At 30.1% G+C, this 24658-nt stretch overlaps 1 protein-coding gene across 1 annotated transcript in view; it reads right to left on the bottom strand.

Moving 5' to 3' along the window:
* Positions 1–233: 233 nt before the first annotated feature.
* Positions 234–24658, bottom strand: part of LOC122855000 (homogentisate 1,2-dioxygenase) — a 34152-nt gene continuing 9727 nt past the window's right edge. Inside the window, exons 5-7 of the mRNA XM_044156066.1 lie at positions 17619–17842; positions 17430–17556; positions 234–2165 (exon numbers count right to left, since the gene is read on the bottom strand). Coding sequence (XP_044012001.1) covers positions 1861–2165; positions 17430–17556; positions 17619–17842 — 656 coding nt within the window. The 3' untranslated portion in view covers positions 234–1860. The remainder of the gene's footprint in view (positions 2166–17429; positions 17557–17618; positions 17843–24658) is intronic.

A 24658-nucleotide genomic window follows, 5' to 3' on the forward strand; every position in this document is an offset into this window, starting at 1 on the left:
TTACAGAGGTGACTTTGAGAACTGCTTACCAAAATTTATATAAAAAAATATAAAAATAAATTGTTTTATAAAAATGCAAAATATGAATTTTTATTCCGTGTGAAAATAAAAATAAATAATTTATTATAAAAAAAAGAAAAATTTTGTTGCTTGTTCGGCATCTTTGTATTTGTTGAATTTATTAAATTATTATTTATTATTGCTTTTTACTTCTAATTTATACCAAGACGTAACAGTAAAAAAAAAATTTTTTCAAAATTTATATTTTGTCTTTTCAACTCAAAACTATTATCAATAGAAGAAAAAACCCATTCTGCGGGCGATAGAGTTTTTCAATGCCCTTCTTTTAAGGGATTACCCCCGCATATCTAGAGACCTCTTGCGTATGAAATTTAGAAACATAATATTTCTATGAGTGCGAACGAGATAAAATAGAAGGAGAAAATCTTGTTTCTTACTTCAACTTGAGTATTTAGACAAAGACAAAAATTTATTTTTATTTATTGTAAAATAAAAAGGTCTCAAAGCCCTATTAATTTTTATATCAAAACTTTCCTTATTGTTTCCTCTATTTATCTGTAGTTTTTGAAAAAGCTATCTGCGTTTTCCATAAAATGGCTAACCAGGTTTCTAAAAACTAAACCGGACCCTCCATAAGAACCTATGTATAACCTTCAAAAAAGTAGCCTGCTTTAGTAATTAATTACTAAGTAATTAGCTACAAGAAAATTATCAAAAAATTTGAGCGTATGTATTATTATTTCATTAATCTGCTCAAAAAATTTCAAGGCTCTATCTGCGTTTTTGATTGGTGATGGTAATCCCTTAAGCTTAGTACGAAGTGTCTATGTTACTAAGTTCGTAAGTTATGAGCTTTTTTTTTTTCGCCGATGAATTCAATACTGCGGCTGAGCCAATGGCTCCTAGCCTCCGTAAAATTGTTGTGGAATGACCAAACATGATTGGAACTTGGTATTAATTAATAAATTAATTTATATGATGTAGTGATCTGTAGGCGTTAATTTTAAAATAAAATTTATAAGGTTTTTATAAAAAATCCGCTTAAGATTCAAATAAAAGTAAGAAAAATATTGATAAAAACTCACACAACCAGAAATTAGCTACAAAAATTATATAAATATATGAATTACGTTAGTGATTGTTGAGAATCCGGTGCCCGTCCTTCTGAGATTGACAGATCTTTACATAATCGTGAACGCTTACAAACTTGTACACTCATTTTATATGTCTATTTACAATAAATAATTATAATTATATAATTATTCGTTGTAGTCCGACCTAGTTCAGCGCTGAAGGCAAAAGAGGTCGATTGTTTTGACGGATTCTCGTTCTACGCTTGCGGATACTTGAGGTTGCATTCGGTGCAATGCTTGGCTTTTCTAGTAAAAGTGCAAGTTTGCCTAAGCTCCTGATAAGTTAGCCATTTTTAGTCAACTTAATATTAAAATTGAAATTATTTATGGTTAATTATTCAAATAATGAATGGTATCAAAAGGTTCTATTGGTCCTATTCTTTATTGTCTTATTGATTATTTTATTATTTTCAATATGACAGGCTAAGTCGTTGTATCTACGTTTAAAAATACCAACCCTTAGGAATGGATGTTCGTTATAGCTTCTTTCTTTATTTTGAACCGTGGTACTCTCGTGCTACGCTTAGTGTCACCTCATAAATTTCAGTCAAAGAAAATAGGTATTGCCTTTTATAAAATAAAAAAGAATATCCCTTGTTAAATGTGCCGGTCAAATTACCGTAAAATATAAATAATTTATTATCACTGACAAAGAAAATTAAAACATTCGTATGTTGTTCATTCCAGATTTGTATTCCAGTTGCGTTTAGGATTGGTGGAAATGTTTTTTTAATCCGTCCCAACATTTGTAATAATCCTTATCGAGCTTGCAGCTTGATGCAGCCCATCGTGTTAGTCCCATGCACAATGAGCTTTCAAACATAAATGCCATTGTGCCTTCAGCAATTTTTTCTGGTTTCAATTGAACATTTGATGCTCTTTCAAAACAAGAAAAATCAGGTCCATGTGCCGTCATTATTGTGTGAAGTGACGCCCCGCCAGGTTGGAAGCCGTTATCCTTCGCCTCGTACTTACCTTTTATAAGCCCCATGAACTCGCTCATGCAATTTCCTTAAATAAAAAATATAAAATTATATAAAGTACTTGTGATCATAGGTACGGAATAGATCGATGTCTCTCTCCACAAAGTCTGATATGGTAGGTTCACTACGAGAAAAATTGCTGTTGTTAAAAAAAATCTATCTTACATTCTATCTATTAAGGGAGTTCGGACGAAAGAACTACAAACAAGAAATGTGGCCTAGTGGTCACCTCAATGCTATTATAAAAATTCATAAAATTTTATGCGGCACCCCTCACTTTTTGTTGCGTAGAGGGTCCTGTTTTTCACCAATACATATACAGTTGTGTGTATCAATATGCACACAAACATATTTTGTTACCTCCACTCCTTCACTCTTTGACTTTTTTTTTTTTAAACAATATAATGATTGTTTAACTTTCTAGCAGGTAACTTGATTTTTTTTTTTTATAATTATTCTAAGATTTCAAAGTTTTATACAGATAGTTTTTTATTTAGCTGTGAAGACAAGAACACCGTGAAAATTCGAGATATGTTGTTTGTTTCTCAATATTTTTTGTTTTTCACGTTAGCGTACACGTTAAAAGTTGTTGACTATAAACATTAATAACTATTTTACTAGCAGGTATAGACTTTTGAAATTTTAGCATAAGATGGATAACTATTTCATAAACCTACTCTAAAAATTTAAAAAAAAGTTAAACATAATCGAGTGTTGTTCGAACTCCCTTAAAATAAGCAGATTTTCTTTTAAAATTTTTGGCCTCAATTTGAGAAGAGATGTTTTATTTCGATTTAAGATTAATTATCTCATTTTCAAAAATGATGATAAATAAAATTAAGAAAACATAGGTTGTACTTAAACCTATCTTTTTCTTCAATTGGAGAAGGAATTTCAGAGAAGTGGCTTATATTTTAATTTAAAAAGTAAGTCGTTTAATTCAAAGCAGAAAGTAATGAAGTTAAGAATTAATTTGCCACATTGATTATTTTTGAATAGAATATTTATCGATCAAATTAACTTGAGTATCAATTAAAAAAAACGAGTACTTGAATTCAGACGAAATTTGCTAAATTAACATAACGTTCTGCCTCATTCAAATCGATGGTCACTTTAAACAAATAAAATATGTTTTAACTGGAATCAATAAGGCATCCTTATCTAAATCTGGTTTGGTGAGATACAGTTGTCTGATCCTTATCTGATCTTAAAATTTTTCGATGCCATCGGGTGAAAGCTTTCTATTTCATTTACTACCAACAAAATGTTAATGTTAGATATTCACAGGAGTTTGCATCAGAGGATCCTAGGACCTGACCCTCCACAGAGTCATGGTGTCGTTCGTAGTTTAAATCGCATCACAATTTGTCATTAGTTACAATCAAAATTTTATTTACCAGTTTCTGTACTGTAATTATGTGATAATAAAAATTATACAATCATTAAATAATAAAGAAAGTGTGTTTCAAAATGTTGAAACTTTTGATCAATCTCATACTCGAAATATGTGTTGTGTTACATGAAATTACATAAAAAAACTTTAGTGTAAACTTACTTCAGATAAATAATACGAAAAAATATTATTTATACAAAAAAAAAAAAAAACAAAACATATGCAAACACGCGCCGAAGGCGCGTAATCGGTCTCGTTGTTTAATAATCCATTATTCATCATCAAGAGGCACGGTATTGCCTCGTGTTAAGTGTGAGAAAAAATATAATAATACCGAAAAATAAAAAAAAAACGCAAATAAATTACCGAGCCTTATTATACATCAAATAGAGGTAACCTCATCCCTCGCAAATTTTCAAAATTTATTTAAAATATGATGGTGACGATAGAAATAAATGATTTTTAGAAATTTAATATTATACCTATAGTATCAAGCTTTATTTAAATAAAAAAACCGAATCATTTAGTAGTTTATTTCATTTTTAATAATTAAATGAATTTTTCAACTGTGCGTTTTTACGTTTTAGGACAGAAAAAATTTCATCTCTCTCATACTTTTTTATTACTCGTTATATCTCTCTCTCTTTCCTTCTTTTTATTTTATCAATTTCTTTTGTTTCTTTGATGACTTTGAAAATAATAAACAAACTTTTTTATATATTATATACAAAACAAATGTGTAAATGTGTCAAAGTTACAAAACAATAATTTTGAGGCTGGATCTATTAAATTTGGTATAACCAAATGACTTCACAAAAAAATGTGATATCACAACAAAAAAAAAAAAAAACAAAGTTTTTTTCTACAAAAAAGAGTCAAGTGTTCGAAATTGTCACTATAATTGTAAGTATTTTAATTTAGATATGACAATAAAAATTCAAGAAAGAAATATATATTTTTGACGCATGTATAATTCAGTCTAAACTATTGAAAAGAAAAAAAAAAAAAAAATTCAAACTTGACCCCACTTTATGTAAAATACTGGAATCTTATTTGAGAAAAACCAGGTGGGGTCAAGTTTAAATTTTTTTTTTTTTTTTTTTCAATAGCTACATCTTTTCCTTAGCTACTGCTTTTCCTTGGACATTTTTATTTGATTCAGAAATAAAATACATGTAAATTGAATTTTTAAGAATACAAATGTCTAACAAAAAACAGTAGCTAAGAAAAAAATGTAGCTAAGGAATTAAGGTTGCCAAAAAATTATAACTTAAGCAACATTATTTCCTTGAAACATAATTCTTTGGCAACCTTAATTCCTTAGCTACATTCTTTTCTTAGCTACTGCTTTTCTTTGGACATTTGTATTATTTAAAAATAAATTTACATGTATTTTTTGGACATTTTTATTTTTAAAAAAGAAAATTACATGTATATTATTTATTTAATAAATTAAAATGTCCAAGAAAAAGCAGAAGCTACGGAAAGAATGTACCTAAGGGTAAAGGAATTAAGGTTGCCAAAAAATTATATTTTAAGCAACATTATTCCCTTAAAACATAATTCTCCTTATATAGGGGGTGCTTTTAAGCCAATAATAATAATAATAATATCATTATTATTAATATTTTCATTATTATTATTATAAATTTAATAATTTTTTATGCATTTTATTTTCTAGCTCGATTCAACCTCGTTTCGACGTCGAATAACGTTACTTTTCGACGTCGAATCGAGGTTGAATCGGGTTAGAAATTAAAATACATAAAAACCTTATAAATTTATTATTATTATAATTTTTATTGCCATATTTTTGTTTAATATAACTAATAATATTGATTTTCTAGTACAATATTCATTATTTAACTCTTTATGTGTGATTTTTATTTTCCGCCTCGTTTTGACCTCGTTTCGACGTCGAAACGTGTAACATTTCTACATAGAATCGAGCTCGACGCCGACATCGATTCGAGCGTCAAGCTCGGAAAATACGCTCGTTTCGACGTCAAAATGAGGTTGGATTTCTACCTGGTGATTCGGCATAAAGCTGAGATTATACATGCGAGGCCTTGTGCTTTGTGTCAAACATTCATCTATACAAATACAAAAATATAATGGTGCTCTTTTAGAATCTGAAAATTTGTTATCAACATGAATATTCAGTAAAACATGTGATTTAATTTCGTTCCATATATTTTTTTTTGACACTCTGTTTGTAAAAGACGCCATTACGCACCAATTATAGTGCGTAAAGAAATACTTTTACGCACGATTTTTTAACAAGAAATCGTGCGTAAAAGTATCTCCTTACGCACGATATTGGCGCAAAATGGCGTCCTTATTACAAACCTCATGCCAAAAAATATTGTATATAACTCGTAAGTGAAGAATGTGAGCCTTCGGCTCGTTCTCAACTCCTGGTGACTCGTATTGACACCTTTAAAATCATGCAAGAATCACCTACTTCACGTACTAGTTATATAATATACTATTTACGGAAACCGATTCACTAACTTTTTTCTAGATGAAGCTCTCTTTGTCTTTCGGTCACCTACTGGATAAATATTATTTATTTCTTTTAATAAATCTCAATAATTACACACTATTAGATTAAAAAAGATCACCAAATCATCTGCAAACAGTTAATGCCTAGAATAAGCCCCTAAACCAATATCGCTGTGTGCTAAGACCTGAACTTTATATTATATTAAACTTTCGACATTTGGCTTCAGAGTCCACTCCTTTTATATAATTGAAACTATAGTAATACAGTCATAGGCGTTCTAGACCATAGGGTGGTCGAAAAAAGGTAGACCGGCGAGGGGACAAGGGACTGCAACTTGGTTGGTATAAAAGAGATAGTAAAGAAATTTGTCATTCAAATTGTCATGCGTTGATAATGCAGAGATAGTAAAGAAATTTGAAGATATCATTTGATGGTGTGAATTCTCAATCACCATGTGTCAGTAATACAGACTCGTTCGGGAAAAATTGAATTTTGTCATTTTAACGTGCGATTTCTCATGTCTTATGTCCTATGTCCTGTTTCATTAAATAACAAAAATACATTCCTTCGAGTCGGGTTCGGACCAACGACCAATGGATAACTTTTTAAATTGTTTATAACAATATGCAATTACAGTCCAGTGCTCTACCAACTGAGCCGTTGAAGGTTATTTGTAGGATTTCTCATGACTCACGCCTCATACATAAATATTTTCAAAATACAATTTTGCTGACTCTCCATATGTGTTATTTTTTTCACATCGACCTAAGTACATATAAATACAATTTTGCAAAAAAAATTGCTGAACTCCATACGTGTTAGTTTTTTTAAATCAACCTATGTATACATAAATATAATTTTGCAAAAAAAACTAGCTGACTCTTAATACGTGTAATTTTTCAAATATAATCTAATAAAATGCTGTAGCAGTATTTAATTGTTTATGATAAAAGATAAATATTGTTTGCAAAAAATTAATATGCACGTGAGAATTTGCTGACTCTGAATACGTGTCATTAAAATGAGTACTCTTTCCACTATTCTATTGTATTTATTCCTATATAAATGAGAAGTTTTTCTGAAATTTTATCATTCGAATATCAAGACTGTGAGAAAAGGTAAGAAAGCAATGTAATAATATACATATATACATTGATAATTATAATTATTATTATCCATATTTATATGCTTGAAATTAAAGTGTGATTATCAAATTTAGACATTTTACCTAATGGTTTCTATTCGAATTCAATATATTATTTAATTCTTCTATTTTATCATAATTTTAATACCAGCAATTATTTCAATATTTTAAATATTCTATTATCAATTATTTTATATTGAATATTTCTTTTAATGAAAATGTTTTGTTTAATTTTCAAATATTCTTTTCATACAAGTAATTTTATTGAAAATATTATTATTATTATTATTATCTATATGTACCTTGTTATTTTTATTTTATTTTTATGATGAAATATTCAATAATATGACATATCGAACTTTTAGTTGCCATGTGTATTTTAATTTTATTCATCGATTTTGTTGCTGATTTGCCTCCAATTTTTTGGCGATATTTTCTTTACCAACAACTTTTTTCGTTTTTTCTTGATCTGAAGGTTTATTTTACACTCATCGAGTTTATAAATGATATTTTTTCTTTTCACCTCGTGATTCGAGCCGCTAGTTGGGAGCCATTTGTAACTTGCGGTTTGTTTACTCTTCGAATTTTTATTGATATTTAAAATTTTTTGCTACCAAATTACTTTAATTTATATTTTAACATTTTATTTGAATAACTCAAATGAAACATAACACAATTTAAATTTATTATTATACAAACTGTTTATTTTAACATTTAAATTATATGATTAATTATGGATTATTAAACAACGAGACCGATTACGCGCCTTCAGCACGTGTTTGCATATGTTTTGTTTTGTTTTTTTTGTATAAATAATATATTTTCGTATTATTTATCTGAAGTATATCATGAAGTTGGGTGTTTACACTAAAGTTTTTTTATGTAATTTCATGTAACACAACACATATTTCGAGTATGAGATTGATCAAAAGTTTCAACATTTGGAAACACACTTTCTTTATTATTTAATGATTGTATAATTTTTATTATCACATAATTACAGTACAGAAACTGATAAATAAAATTTTGATTGTAACTAATGACAAATTGTGATGCTTATTTTTTTGATTAAAGAAGAAGCAATTATATAAATTCTACAAAAGGTTAGGTTCAAAAAAATTATTTATTATTATAATTTCCATAAAATAATTTGAACAATCTCAAAGAAAACATAATGGTAGACTAACATTGACAGACTTTATTATTTAAATGTTAATTTTGTTATTCAATACAAAGAATAATAATTTTTATTTCAAGTTTTATTTTATTTCAATACATAGAATTATAATTTTTTTGAATTATCAAACCTCCGGCGCATGGTTGAATATATTATTGTGTATATGTTTATTAATACTATTTTCTTCATCATAATTATAATTTTTATTAATCACGTGAAGTACTTATCTTATCTGTCATTCCCATGAATTACTATATTTATTTGAAGTTAATTATCAATTTTATAATTATCGTAATGAATAAAAATATCATTTGATCTAATTATAAACAATTATTAAATCTTGTAGTTGTGTCGTTGTTCAATCAAAGTATATTAAAGTCATATTGCAGCTTTTTATAAAGTCAATTGTATTATTATTTTTGATGAAAAAATATAATTAGCATTCGTACGTAGCAACCACACACTAACTTTTTCTATTTGTTTACTTATTTATATAAATATTTATACTTTATACAATATTTTAATCTATATATTATTTTAACTAAGTAATATTAATGAATAAGATGAGGTTTTTGATAAACGTAGTAACCATAACGTAGTAACCACCCTAACTTTTTTTTATTCGAATATTTATTTAGTAATATATATTAGTTGTAATCATAATTATAAATAAATATAACAATACTTTTTTTATTTAATTCGAATATATAGAGCTTAACGAAAAGCTGTAATATGACTTTTGATAACTCAAATAAATCAATTGCCGAAAATCAACAAACATAGCAACCATATAACAACCCGTAGCAACGTATTAGTATGAGAGACAACATAATAAAATATTAGTTATAAACAAATGCTAAAAGTTTTTGACTTTAATGGGTTATGTTTAATGCAGCGTTCGTATTGGAGAAAATCTTTTTTTGTTTCAAATTTTTCTGGCAATTTGTCCTTGTGACGAGTTGTACTCGCCCACCTTAAATTTATATATTATTACTATTATTACTTTATTTAATTTTATTATTATTATGTTATCGGGTGGGGCTGGCCAAATAAGAAGGGGAATATTGTTGGGGAAAGGGAAATTTCTCTGCTATTTAAGTAGGCGACCCAGCTGAATAGACACTTCGGTTTCTGCCTCCCGATTAGTAAGTTCGAGGTTCTTGAGGAGCCATCCCAGAACCTCGAATAGTCTTCTCCCCACCCAGGTATCGGAGCCATCCATACCTAAACCCAAGGAGCAGGAGCCATCCTCTCCTAAAAATACCCCTTATTTCATGTATAGTCAGTTGGTCAGCCTTATTAATTATTAGTCAGTTAATTATTCTTTTTTATATATCATTTTTCTTGTTAAGACCATGACTTGAAGTCAGGTCTCATAATTTTATATTTGTGTTCAACTTAATATTATTTAATAATTTTTGATAAAACATAATTTTCGACTAGTAATAATTTTGATACTTAAATTGTTTTTATAATAAATAATCTCGTTGTTTGTGTGCCATAATTATTGTTTTGTTGATTAATTTATTGTGCTACCCTTGATTTTACCTTTTCAGTGACCTAATTTTAACGTTCTTTACTCGGCCCTCTCTCCACGAACCAGCATACTGAGCGACCCAGGCAAACCCCTCAACTTAGTTTTAGAATTGAATTTTCAGGAAACGGATCAGCATCATTGGATTCATTGGATTATTCGGATTTTCGTGATTTCTGTGATTTTTGTGACTACTTGGCTATTTGGTATTTGGTATTTGGTATTTGGTTACTTGGCTATTTGGATATTTGGTTATTTAGTTAGTTTTAGTGACGTTTTTTGGGTAAGTTTTAGCGTCGTAGAATAAAATTTTCCGTCCCCCTTTTTGTCTGTAAAGCTAGTTGATCCTCGACCTAAGCTAATTTCTAAAACTAAGTGAGAAGGTAACATGTCACGTTACAGCATTTATTGAGTTTGGTGTAAGCAGAAAAATATATCTCTTTGCACGCACTTTGGTATCAAATTTCTAATTCTGTTTATAAAATAGTTTGAAAAAAATAAAACGTCAGCACTTTTTACTTCAAATTCAACGAAATATAAACAATATAACATGCGCAACATAGTATCAGATGTCCATTTTTGTTTATAAAATAATTTAAAGAATAAAACGTCAACACTTTATATTTTAAATCAAACAAAAGATGTGCTTACTTGCATTTTTGTATATATGACCGTATATATAACCGCCACAAAGGTTCTCGGTTCGGTCCCCGTCTCAGACATTTAGTAAAGGAAAAAAAAAAAAAAAAAAAAAATTTCAATCACATAGAATTGATTGAGTTAACAACAGAATAAATAATTAACGAAAAAAAATTAATTTTACAAATTTTTTTTTTCACATTTTCAACATATCATTCGTTTGATTAGAAAAAAAAAATCGTTTGTATCAAACAAAAAATTAATTATTTAAAAACGCTTTTTTTTAATAACCAGAGCCGCGAAGTTCGTCTGTTATTTCAGTTTGCCGTAAATACCATGGCAACATGGTGAAATATAGTTTAAAAAAAAGACGATCTGAACCTCGTACATGGAAAAAATGGCCTCAAAAAATGGCTTTTTTTTTTTGGTCTCTTAAAAATGGCCTTATATTTTTGGCCTCTTAAAAATGGCCTCAAAAAATAGCCTTATTTTTTTTTGGATCTTAAAAATGGCTTTAAAAAATGGCCGTATGTTTTTGGCCTCTTTTGGCCATTTTGAGGCCATTTTTAAGAGGCCAAAAAAAATAAGGCTATTTTTTGAGGCCATTTTTTCCATGTACGAGGTTCAGACCGTCTTTTTTTTAAACTATATTTCACCATGTTGCCATGGTTTTTACGGCAAGCTGAAATAACAGACGAACTCCACTCTGATTATAACTATTATTTATAATGAATATATATATTTTTATTTATGATCATTCGGGGTCATAGCCCCAAGGTAAGGTATCAGTACTACCATTTTGATCAAGAGCTCGTTTCTCATCAGCCCAGCTGAGTGCAACTTTTCTCTGTACAATAGTGCGTACTTGATGATCCTTACTTCGTATTAAATGTTGATTTTTTTTCAATATTTGATGATCGAAAAGACATGTCATATAATTATCAAAATTTATATCTTTTAGACCTGAACCTTTTACACATTTTGCTTGTTTGTAAGTTTTATTATCATCAATGTTCATGACTTTATAACTATACAATTCGGTTCTTAAACCAGCAAATTCAGTCATGATTTTACCATTATTTTCATTCTTCATCAGACAAATAACTTTTTTGTTGACTCTTGGCATATCATAAATATTATTTGGTGGATAATCTGATGTGTCAAATCTTTCTTGGCCATTTTGAGGCCATTTTTAAGAGGCCAAAAAAAATAAGGCTATTTTTTGAGGCCATTTTTTCCATGTACGAGGTTCAGACCGTCTTTTTTTTAAACTATATTTCACCATGTTGCCATGGTTTTTACGGCAAGCTGAAATAACAGACGAACTTCCCGGCTCTGATTATAACTATTATTTATAATGAATATATATATTTTTATTTATGATCATTCGGGGTCATAGCCCCAAGGTAAGGTATCAGTACTACCATTTTGATCAAGAGCTCGTTTCTCATCAGCCCAGCTGAGTGCAACTTTTCTCTGTACAATAGTGCGTACTTGATGATCCTTACTTCGTATTAAATGTTGATTTTTTTTCAATATTTGATGATCGAAAAGACATGTCATATAATTATCAAAATTTATATCTTTTAGACCTGAACCTTTTACACATTTTGCTTGTTTGTAAGTTTTATTATCATCAATGTTCATGACTTTATAACTATACAATTCGGTTCTTAAACCAGCAAATTCAGTCATGATTTTACCATTATTTTCATTCTTCATCAGACAAATAACTTTTTTGTTGACTCTTGGCATATCATAAATATTATTTGGTGGATAATCTGATGTGTCAAATCTTTCTAAACTTTCCTTCATTTTCTTAGGAACTTTGAAACTTAAAATGAGTAAATCTATATCCATATAAAGTGCTTTGACATCATTGTGATTGAATTTTTTTTTTTTGATATAATCAAGAGGCATGGTAGTGCCTCGAGTCAAGTATGAGAAAAAAATGTATGTGTTGATGAGAATATGTGTGAGATGAGATTAACTACTACTACCGTGCCTTATTATACATTCAATATTTTGTCCCCTTCCGTCGCGAATCTATTAGAAATTGAATTGAAATATGATAGAGTTGAATGAGGATGCTGGGGTTTGGTAATGATCCCATAAATTGATGTAAAGCTTTTTTATTAAAAAAAAAATCAGATTTTTCCGTTGCGGTAATATATATTCTAAGCAAAATTGATATTTACGGTCTTTTCGTTTTTCTCAAATTGACTACATTTTGTTCGTTCAGTTGGTATAAAACTTTACAATTATTTTTCTTCTCTCTCCTAGACGTCTTTCTTTTTTTGTGTTGCTATATTGGCTGCACTGCAGAATTTGTTAGTATTTCTAATTATACATAACCTCCAGATTACGTTGACTCTCTCAAGTCAAACGTCAAAAAAAAATAAAAAATAAAAACAATTATATTTATTATTATATATATATTTAAAGATAATAAACGTGGTGAATTATCACTTGTTATTGTTCGTAAATTAAATCAATATATTGAATTACGTGGTCACTTAGTTCATACTGAACTTGTTAAAGTATTATTGTCATTGAGAACGTGATGATGAAATGAAACAAAAAAAAATAATGAGCCATAAACAACGTATACTTGCATTGAGTAAACGTGAAAAAAGAAAAAAGTAAAAAATTAGAAGCTGTTGAAAAAGAGCTATTGGAATAAAGTTGAAAAACAAAAAATATTCACTGAAATAACAAGTATTGTATTAACAATATATTTTAGAATGTTAAAACAAGCACTAAATAGTCAAGTTTTATCTATATTGTTTAGAGAGTCTAGCTAAATTTGCACATTGTATTAATCTTCAATATTATCAAGATTTAGTTAATATTATAAGTACACTAATTGAAGAAAAAATTTAGGTTTACGTGACAATTACATTGTATACAAACTATATTTACAATGTTGTCTGAACAAGGACCAGCATTACATATTGTTTCATACAGATTTTAAGTACATTTGTATAAAAATTTATTATCATCAATTAATGCTGGGAAAAATCAACATGATTGTCATATTATCATTAAAATATTAATTCGAGTGTTAATTAATCGTGAAAAAAAAATAACACAAAATCGTTTAATAGCATTTATCAAGAGAATTGCAACAATGTCATTGCAATTACAATATCATGGATCATTGGGGCTACTTGGTATTATTAAAATAATAATGCTAACAAAAACAATTGGGGGACTTCTTGATACTGATGCTAATTCTGCTGATGGTTTTTATCAACCAGAACTTGATGAACCAGAATGTTGTAATGCATATTGTTCATTATTAAGGGAACTTGTTGCATTCCAAAGACACTATCATTCTGTTGTACAAAAAAACCACGTAATATTGCAGCTGGTGTACCAATAACTAGTGTTGCTAGTTTACCACCAGAATATTTCAAATTAAAACCCAAAGATTTGTATGAACAATTTGATCCAACTGGGTATTTAATCCATCAATTGAATCTACATGAGTCCACAGACAACAAATGATCAATTATTTATTGTTGTAATAATATATTTAAATTATTACAATTATCAGTTCGTGGACCAGCATCAGCTGATGAATTTGTACCAGCTTTAATATTCAATGTGCTAGAAGTGAATTATTGAAATGATAAATGGTGATCAAGATAATAACATTAAAGATGATAAACAACAACAAGTTGAATCACAACAACAATTACCAAATACAAATCGAGAGGCACGGTAGTGCCTTGAGTCAAGTTTGAGAAAGAAATGTATGTGTGTTGATGAGAGTTAACTACTACTGTGCCCTTTTTATAAATTTAAAGTCGACATTTAGCTTTTTGAAATTTTCTTTTTCAAAATGACTTTTGCTATTTATACTTCGTCAATAATTTATCTTCATATGTGCATCTATTTTTTTATTATTTTTTTTTCTTTCAAATAATGCTAAAATGGCTACAAGCAGTAGAACTCACAATTTCTTAATTTTTTTTTTAACCTTATAAAATATACTAATTGAAATTTTAAAAATTTTTATATTTGAATAAATAAATAATTTTTATAAATATTAATTGAACAAAAAATGAATTGTATGAAAATAAACTTTAAATTATTTATTCATTCATTCATTACGTTTTTTATAAAAACAGGAGCTTTTGAACAAAATAATCGGTTTTTTTTTTGTCAAAAAAAGAAATCATATTAAATTACAACATTTGTACCTGATAGTGGTACTGAATTTTAATAATTAATTTTCAACAGATATGTCTAGTATGAAGTTGATAATTTAACAAGTCAATTATTTGATTTATCAAATGATAATAATGATATTGTTAATAATTTTTTTTCCTATCATAAAAAGGACACTTGATCATTTTTTATTCGTGATTTAATTGGTCAAAAATTTTTAGCATTTGTTTATAACTAATATTCCATTATTTTCTTTCTCATAAATATCAAGAAAGTATTATGTATTTATGAATACAAATAATATATATAAATAAATTAATAATTAAATAAAAAAAAGTTAGTTTGGTTATTATGTTTATCAAAAACGTCACCATATTTATTACTGTATAAAATGTAATTATTTATATAAATAAAAAAACATAAATAGAAAAAGTTAGTGTGTAAAGTTTAGTTGCAACGTGTGACTGTTAATTTTTTTTTTTTATCAAATGTAATTAAATACAAGTAACTTGATAAAAAGCTGTAAGATGACTTCAATACTTTGATCGGGCAACGGTGCCACTAAAATGATTTAATGATTGTTCATAAATTAATCAAATAATATTTCTGTTCATTACGATGATAAATATTGATTATTAACTTGATCTATATATGGTTATTCATGAAAATGCAAAATAAGAAAAATAATTGATAAAAATTATAATTAGGATGAATAAAATGGTTGTAATAAAAATACACAATAATATATACAACCACGCGCCTTGTATAACAAAAACAAGGTGTCATTGTTAGATAGAATACATTTTCAAATATATAATTTTTCAATAATTAGAAGGAAGTAGTTGTCACGAAATCAACTGACCACTGACTAATGAAAGATGAATAATTTACCGTGCAATCATCATGAAATATATTTAATGAATAAAAAGAAGAATACATTTGTCTTGAAAAGAAATGTGCAAAGTAAGCAAAGTAAGCAAAAAATAAAAAGCGATGCATGATTGAGAATGACCGCGCGTGCTTGCCGTACGTCATGGATCATGTTTTGATTTCTCGTTCAAATCATTGTCTTCACGTTGGACGTGATTTATATTTTTTTAGAAAAATGAAAAATATAGCTGACTTTACTTTTTTGATTGCTGTCTATTTTTTTATCTTTGAATAATTTCTACAAGAATCATTTTTTGTAATTTCATGTTGAATTGATATTAAAGTTAAAAAACTGAATAATGACGTAAGCTTACAGTCTGATGTGAGTATTGAAAAATAAATGAATAAAAAAAAATTATTATTTCGAGTAAATTTTGTAACGAACTTATAAAATTTATTTGATAATATATTTTCTTGAAATCGTGGATCATGGATAGGTTCGTACAAAAAGTTATTATATTATTGCCGGGCTCAGTATAAGTAGGTGGTCCAAGGTCTTCACTGGTTAAATCAATGATGAGTACAAGTTTTTAAATGAAAGAGTTGATGTTTATTCGCAATTTTAATTATCGGTACACACGTTCAATTATCAATTTATCAAGTACACGTAGACAGTTAGTAGAACCCACTATTGGAACTCTCTGGTCACTTGTTGACTGGATCTGGATCTTGGATATGTTGGTGTATCCACGCAACTAGGTCTAGGTCTTGGATAGCCTGTGTCACCACGCGACTTGGATCTGGTACTTGGTCTTGGATAGTCTGTGTCACCACGCGACTTGGATCTGGGTCTTGAATAGTCTGTGTCACCACGCGACTTGGATCTGGTACTTGGTCTTGAATATGTTGGTGTATCCACGCAACTAGGTCTGGGTCTTGGATCTTGGATCTTGGAGTGGTTGGTGTACCCACGCAACCGGGTCTTGGTTTAGTTGGTGTATCCACGCAACTTAAAAGTCTAAAAAAACGTTCTTGTCGTAGCCAAAGCTAGGCGAGCTAGATCGTGCTTTTTCACTTTACTTGCTGGCCAGTTATTGTCTCAAGCGTACAAAGTGCTTGAGAAAAACTTACGCCACCTGTTGGCCAATACGGAACTAACATACATTTAAAGTTCTCAGATTGAGACCTTCAATATTATTAAACGCCGTCACAATTTATTGCTGACAAGTTGAGTGAAAATAAAGAATATTTTTGGAAAATTTCCATCAGTCAGTAAAGTAAGAATCTTCATTACCGACCGCGATGAAAGTTTCATGTGTCAACCGAATATACAATATTTCATTAAAAATGGTATTTTTACGTTTTATAATCTGTTTTTCTGGTAGATTATATTTATCGAAACTTCAGTTCTCATTATTATAAGCTATATAATTTTCAAATAAATAATTTGATTTTCAGGAATTAATATTTATTCTCGTATAAGAATATTAATTTTTTTCGTGAGATTCTTAGTAGTCACTGCATGTTTTAGAAGTTTCTCTGAATACAGAATGTAACGAATATAAACAGTATTTTAGTTCAGAAATACATAATTTTTTATTAAGTACAAATGTCGCCATGCTTTTTATGCTTCAGGGGTCAAGTTGTGAATTCTAACAGGAAATATCTTAATTTTAGAACGGGTGAAGACTTTGGAATAATTTTATTGAATGGATAGTTATTGTATTCGGAGATTAGTAGAGTTAATCCGAGGAAAAATATACTTCCATCGAAAGTTTATCCAAAATATTCAAATGAGTACTTTACAACTGATAACATTAGCATTGACAATTGGAAAAATAAAATTTTCTTACTGTGATAATAGGGTGGACGAAATGTATTTTCTTGGACCGACCATCTCGGTGGAAATACAACAAAATCAGCAATTGCAGTACCAGATTTTGATGATGGGCACGTCAGAACAGTGAATATTGATGGATCCTATAACGAATGTATTTTCAGTGTTCGAATAGTGATTGATTCCTTCAATAAATAATACTTACGCAGTGATCAACAGACACGGAATTTATGACCATGAATTTGTTTAAGTTGTATTTGTATGGCACATAATTTCCACGCCATGCAACGACATTAAACGGACTGTGGTTTTGGTTGAAAGAAAATAAATGGCCTTGGTATTTTGTGTGAATTGTGTAATAAACATCGCGATCATCATAAACCGCAACTGGAGTCCAGAAATCTCGTGGCTCGGCTAATCCATTTGCACCTGAAATAGTTATTCCATTTTGTGAGTTTCATTCTCGTAACGAAAATAGTATAATAATATCATGTCATGGTTCGTAGATGTTCATCGATCGTCCCTCGGGGAACAAATGACTTCAAAGTAAGAAATACAGAGTGAGATGTGAGCAAAACTGTATGGCACTATCTATGAGCCCGAATGCAAAGGAAAATAAGTGAACGACCTATTTCCTAAGTAGATATCCGACAGCAGTAAGAACCATGCGCGCACATGGTGGCGGAGTTACCCCGTGACGGGAAAACTACAAGCAATCCAGTGCAATTATGAAAGGTGCGACATTTCTGCTCTCGTATTACTTTCTGGTTAGGAAAAGAACGACTAACGATAGACTGATATTCTCAGTGATGAAATACCTGGGCGGTAACTCAGTAGACTCTTGTGTATAAATAAATGTTCCGTCAGAATGTCAGGAGAAAAGAGAAGAAGCGAAAGAAATCGAAGTTGAGAAAAACGAAATGAATCATTAAGTGTAGTCAAAACCTACAGCCTGAGCACACTGAGTGCTAATTGGTATGCACTGGATGACTTGAGTTATGTAAGCATAAAAATCCGTGAAAAAGAACCTTCCAGGTATACGTCATTTGAAGGCTCATCCACTGTGTACGGAGACATTCTCAATAAGGGCAAATTTGTATAAATATATTGTGCATTTTTGTGAAATTGAATATTGAAATGATTCGACTAAGAAAGATATTGCAGTTCTTTCAATATGTGCAATTGTAAAATTTGCTGCACATGAATTCGATGATGTATCTGTTCATCACGTCCAATGGTAAATTTAATTTCATTTGGGGGAGGAAGGCATCACTGGTTGACCACGCCGCCTACCATTCTTTACTGAGCTACATCGAACGTCCTTATCATAGCCGTTGTCAGCAATTGCTTCCGTTAGCTGTCCTATTACTTGTTGGTTATCGTAATAATTAGATGGGTCCCTCTGTCGGTAAGATATAAGAGTGAAGGAAAATTCTCGTTTTTATCATTGGTGAATTTTCTTTTGCCTTGACGGTCAATGAGATATATGCATTCAAAAGAAGCGACTAAGCGTGAACCTGTTGAAAAAAAAATTTAATAAACCAAGTAAAGTCACTAAGTTTACTAAAGAAAATTTATTTCAGATTGAACTAACTATATGGAATAAAGAGGCAGAAAATTTCGAGGGGAAAAACGGTGACGTAATAGCATTAAAAAAATTGAAAATAAATGAATATAACAAAATTAAAACGACGACTTCAACAACAACTAAACGTTAAATCCTGATTCAACTGAGGGAAAAAAGTAAATGAAATAAATAAAATCGAATTCGACAATTTTATAAATAAATATTTAACATTGAAGGCTAAAATCATGGTACAACAAAATAAATAAAAACAAAGAATTTAAAAAGTTAGAAGAAAGCGATTCCGGATATGAAGATGACTTATTGGAGGGAAAAAGCAAAATGAATGAATAATTTTTAGTTGTAACAGTAATCATTGTAACAATAGAGAATAAAATAAATTTGTAATCACGAATTTCAATAAAGAAATTAAAATTCCCCCCGCAAGGCAGTTTCATCCTTTTTTATTTTGAGAAAAACCCTTCACTGCTGTGTGATAAATATTATCTGGAAAAAAAAACAAAAATATTTCTCAAAAAGATTTCCCGATATTTCAAAGTTAAAATTTAGATTAAATTCTGATGCGAAACGGAGGCTTCGGAAGAGTTTGGATCCAACCAGATAATCAGGTTGAAGTCGGGTTTCTTGATTAGTCATGGCTAAAGATACCTTATGACCAGGAATAAATCAGGCAACCCGAACCACAACTGATAACAAAAATATAATATGACTTTGACCGAAAAATTTTTATTTATCCTTTTATTTGTTTATGGCACTAACGCAATGGATAGAATGAATAGAATATTGACTATTATGATCTCAATTAATTACCCTTAGGGAGTCGCAATCTCATGACCTTCTGCTTACAATAACAGGCCGTGGTATGCTCAGCTTTTCCAACTATAGATGATGGGTTCGATTATTTTGGATTCATAAATTACAATAGTAAAAATGTGAATTCAGTTTTTAAATCTTCCATGTGGGACTCGACTTTATAAACAATTTGAACAAATAGTTTCAACTTCACTGCACAAATTCAGAAGAAATAAGTTTACAAAGTTACCCAGGTAGGATCCCACAAGGGTGAACGGCCGTGCCAGGCTTGTTACAAGCTTGTGTTTCCTAGCCTTGGTGGACTAGAATGTGCCTAGCTTGGAGAATTTTTCCAGTCATTGCACAAGACTTGTTAATCTAGGCTTGTACCAAGCCTGTGTCGATTGTTATTTCCAAGCCTCACACAAGGTTAAAAATTCCAAGCTCGTGTCAAGCTTGTATTTACAGTCATTGCACAAGACTTGTTATTCCAGGCTTGTACCAAGCCTGTGACAATCGTTAATTCCAAGCTTTACACAAGGTTAAAAATTCCAAGCTCGTATCAAGCCTGTATTTACAGTCATTGCACAATACTTGCTAGTCCAGGCTTGTACCAAGCCTGTGTCAATCGGTAATTCCAAGCCTTAAACAAGGTTGATCCAGTCTTGATCCATAATGGATCAGGCTACTCTATTAAGGATAGAGTAAGGCTAGCTGGATCCAAAATGGATGAAGAAACAAGTATCAAATTTGCGTCTTTGAATTTTACAAATTGCCTGATCAGGATAGCATCAGGCTATCTGTATTTTATCCTTAATAGAGTAGCCTGATCCATTCTGGATCAAATCTTGATCAAGAAAAAATTATTGCATTTATTTTTTTTTCAAATAATTTTTTCTTGATCCAGTCTTGTTCCAGAATGGATCAGGCTATCCCTATTAAGGATAAAATACAGATAGCCTGATGCTATCCTGATCAGGCGATTTGTAGAACCTATGAGGACCAAAAGTTAGTACGACTTATCGAATGCCTCAATGGCCGAGCGTGTCAAGTACTAGCGTTGTAATCCCGTGTCGAAGGGTTCGAACCCCGGTCGTAGCAATAATTAGTTAGGTAAATTATCAATTAGGTCAGTTTGTAATAATAAAGTTTATCTGTATTCTGTTAAGCGTTAGATTTCAAATTAAAAAAAAAATAAATTTGAAATTATTAATTTTTTTTTTTTTTTTTTGAATAAATCATGTATCCTGATCCAGTTTTGATACGGCATCTGGATCCATTATGGATCATATATCTTTACCACAGCCTGATCAGGTATCCTGATCCATTCTGGATCCGAACCTTACGAAAAAGCGTCGCATCCTGATCAGGTTCGGATCCAGTATCTGGATCCAGATTGGATTTGAAATCAGGCAAGCCTGATCAGGGCTTGATCCGAACCTGACCTGAATTTCTACTCGAGTAGTCAAAGGGGTAACCAAGAGAATCAGATCCAAAGCAATTGTAATACAGAAATCATTGTAATCGAATCAACCAAAGTAAGTCATTTAACATTGTAAAATTTATATTATATACACAATACGCAACACGTAATAACACAACTGCAATAATTAATAATTAAATAAATGTCCTTCATAATTTTACTATTAAATCAAGTGTAATAATTACAACAACCTATCCCTTTCTCTCATCCATAGTCTTTCCTTTTTCGCGCCGTGAACCTGATCTATTGACCGCAAGGTTAGGATCGAATCAAAGTAAGTACAATTACAATTATTACGGGTAAATTCGGACATAACACCGGGGATAACAAAAAAAACAGGCTTGACACCAGCTTGGACTATTAAGGCCTGTGTGAGGCCAGTTAAAAACAACGGGGTCAGTCTTGTGTCAAGCCTGTGTTAACAAGGCTCGTGTGAGGCCGGGGAAAACGAAAAACACAGGCTTGACACGGGCTTGGATTATTGAGGCCTGTGTGAGGCCAGTTAAAAACAACGGGGACAGTCTTGTGTCAAGCCTGTGTTAACAAGGCTCGTGTGAGGCCGGGCAAAACAATGGGCACAGCTTATGTCAAGCCTGTGCTCCCAAGGCTTGATACACGACCCTCGCACAAGCCTGGCACAGTTGTTCAAGCCCGAGAACTCCTACCTGGGAGGTTAGTTTCAGAGATAGTGCATCTGAAATACTGCTTGTTTTTTCAGTGTTTACACTGTGAAGTGTGAATATACGCTTTCAGTGATATAAAGGGTTTTTTACACTGTCTAGCAATTTTTATGTTGCTGCAATCCGAAATACATCTCCGTTTTCCCGTTACGTACGCCACTTGGATTTTCGAATGTTATATATGTATGTGATATCATAGAAAAAAAAATGTTGTACAACATCGAAAAAAAAAAAAAAAAAAATAGACATTTAAAATAGTTACTTCCTAGCAGTATGTCATATAGCAACAAGGTAACTTGTTTTTGGTCTAAAAAAATCTTTATGCTCAACAAAACGATTGAAAGCGATTTTCAGAGAAAGCTGCCCCAGATCGCAGCGACGTAAAAATTACAGTGGAGACCTTTATGACGCTTGATTGAATTTGAAAAAAAAAAAAATCAAAGCCTTGAATGTGGAAGATTTTAACAAAAAATTCATATGATCAAAACACTTCACGAAAAGATGTGATATCAAAACAAAAAAAAAACACAGTTTTTTACACAAAGGAGCGTCAAGTATTCGAAATCGTCAACAATTGGGTGTAGATTAATTTTTCAGCTATTTTCTTTTTTCAATACCAGAAGAGATAATACCAAAAAAGTCAAGAATTAAAGATATTTTTGATTCATAGAATTAAGTTTCAACTGTTGGAATAATTTTAAACTTGACCCCACCTGGTTCATTTAAAATCTGAAATAAAATTTTAAGCCTACACGTATGAGACAGAGTTGCCACATGATGGTTTTTCCACAATTCAAATATCAAATTTATATATACAGACTGTCCCATTTTAATCTATCAATATATTTTTTTTGAAAAATATGGCTTGAATTGAAAAATGTTTTCAGTGAAAGTTGTAGGGTTTGGAAGGGAAAATAGAAAAAGAATAAAAAAAAAAATTATGCGTGTTGTGAGTACGCGCGGGGGAAGTGAAACTTCTTTTGGAGTGATTGCGGTTATGACTCTATAAGTTTCTTTTATTGATTTTTCTGTTGTTTTTGACAATTTATATTACGGTCGGTATTCATATTATTGTTCATTCTATCAAATATTTATTATAAATTTTTTTGTTATAAATTATCGTTGTCTAGAAAGATATCGCTGTGAACGTTCAGTACTTGATAAAATGGTAGGTGTTAGAGCTGATATGGCATCGGGATTTTCCCGTTAACTTTTTTCACGTTGTCTAGCACGGTATGCCGTAAACATTGAGTGCTTGAAACAGGTGAAGATATTGAAGCTAATAGAGCATAGGGGTTTTCCTGTAATTATTTTAACGTTGTCTATCACGATATTGTCGTACACATTCAGTACTTAATGGTCTTGATTTCTTCCCAGGATTTTCCTGGGGTTTCTGATCAGTTGAATCAGGATAGGAAACTTCTAAATAGTCGGCCATTGTTATTTTTATATTTAAAGAATCATTTCCGATCGATTGGACCTATTTCCTATCGTTATGAGATAAGGTAAGTGAACTTACCTTATTTTTTTATTTTTTTTTTTTAATTTTGCAATTTTTTTCTCGGTCATCAAAAAAGTTCTCTATAAATTGTTGGCCATTGTTATTTTAATATTTCAGGCATCATTACTAATCGATTAGGCATAGTTACAATCGTTATGCAATAAGGTAAGTTGACTTATCTCATTTTAGCAACTTTTTTTGTTAGAACTTGCAGTTTTTCGGTTGGCCATCTAAAAAGTTTCTTCTGAATGGTCGGCCATTGTTATTTTCGTCTTCAGGGCATCATTACCAATCGATTAAGCCTATTTTTAATCGTTATACAATGAGTTTAGTTCATTGAGGTATGAAAAAAATTTTTTAAAAACAATTGTTTATTTCATTTTTTTACTTTTTTATTGTTTCTGGCCGTTTTTACGGAGATCCCATCCTGAATTTCTCACTATCAATCTGAAATTTTCTTGGCTTTTCAAAAAAAATATTTTCAAAAAAATCAATATATGGGCAAGCCCACAAAAATTGCATTTTATATTTTGAACTCTAATTTCAAAGTTTTTTTATAAATATACAAGAAAACTAATATTTCCTATGAAAAGCTAAGGAAATTCTTCGTAAAAAAATATTATTGATTAAACTTTTATTTTGTTCTCAAAGTCTGAAAAAATGATTTGAAAAAAAAAAAAAATATGAATGTGATGGAATTCCCCATAGAATAACTCCGAAAATAATGACAAAAAAAAAAAAAAAATTTTGTGAGCCATCTAGACTCGCGGGTTTATTATGTGTAAACATCTTCGGCGTGTTTCTACGAAAAATTCCTACGAATGCGCAAAGTGGTTAAAAATGAAGTTGAAATATGAAAAAAACGGCTATTTATCGGTTATATGTCGTATAGTTATTGAAATAACGAATTATTCTCAAATTTAATAATGGCAATCAATAGAGATCGTCGGGGAGAAGAAAATGTTTTTAAAAAAATTTCAATATCTCGAATAGTTTTCAAGTTATAATATTTTTTAAAATTTCGATATATCGATTTTTTTTTATTTATTCATTTAATAATGGAAGTCGATTAAACTCATCAAGGAGAAAACATATATACAGAGTGTCCAATTTTAATTTATCAATGGATTTTTTTCGAAAAGTATAGCTTAAATTGTAAAATGTTTCAAGCAAAAGTTGTACGGTTTGGAAGAGGACTTTAAAA

This window comes from Aphidius gifuensis, linkage group LG4, assembly GCF_014905175.1.
Source record: "Aphidius gifuensis isolate YNYX2018 linkage group LG4, ASM1490517v1, whole genome shotgun sequence".
Lineage (NCBI taxonomy): Eukaryota > Metazoa > Arthropoda > Insecta > Hymenoptera > Braconidae > Aphidius > Aphidius gifuensis.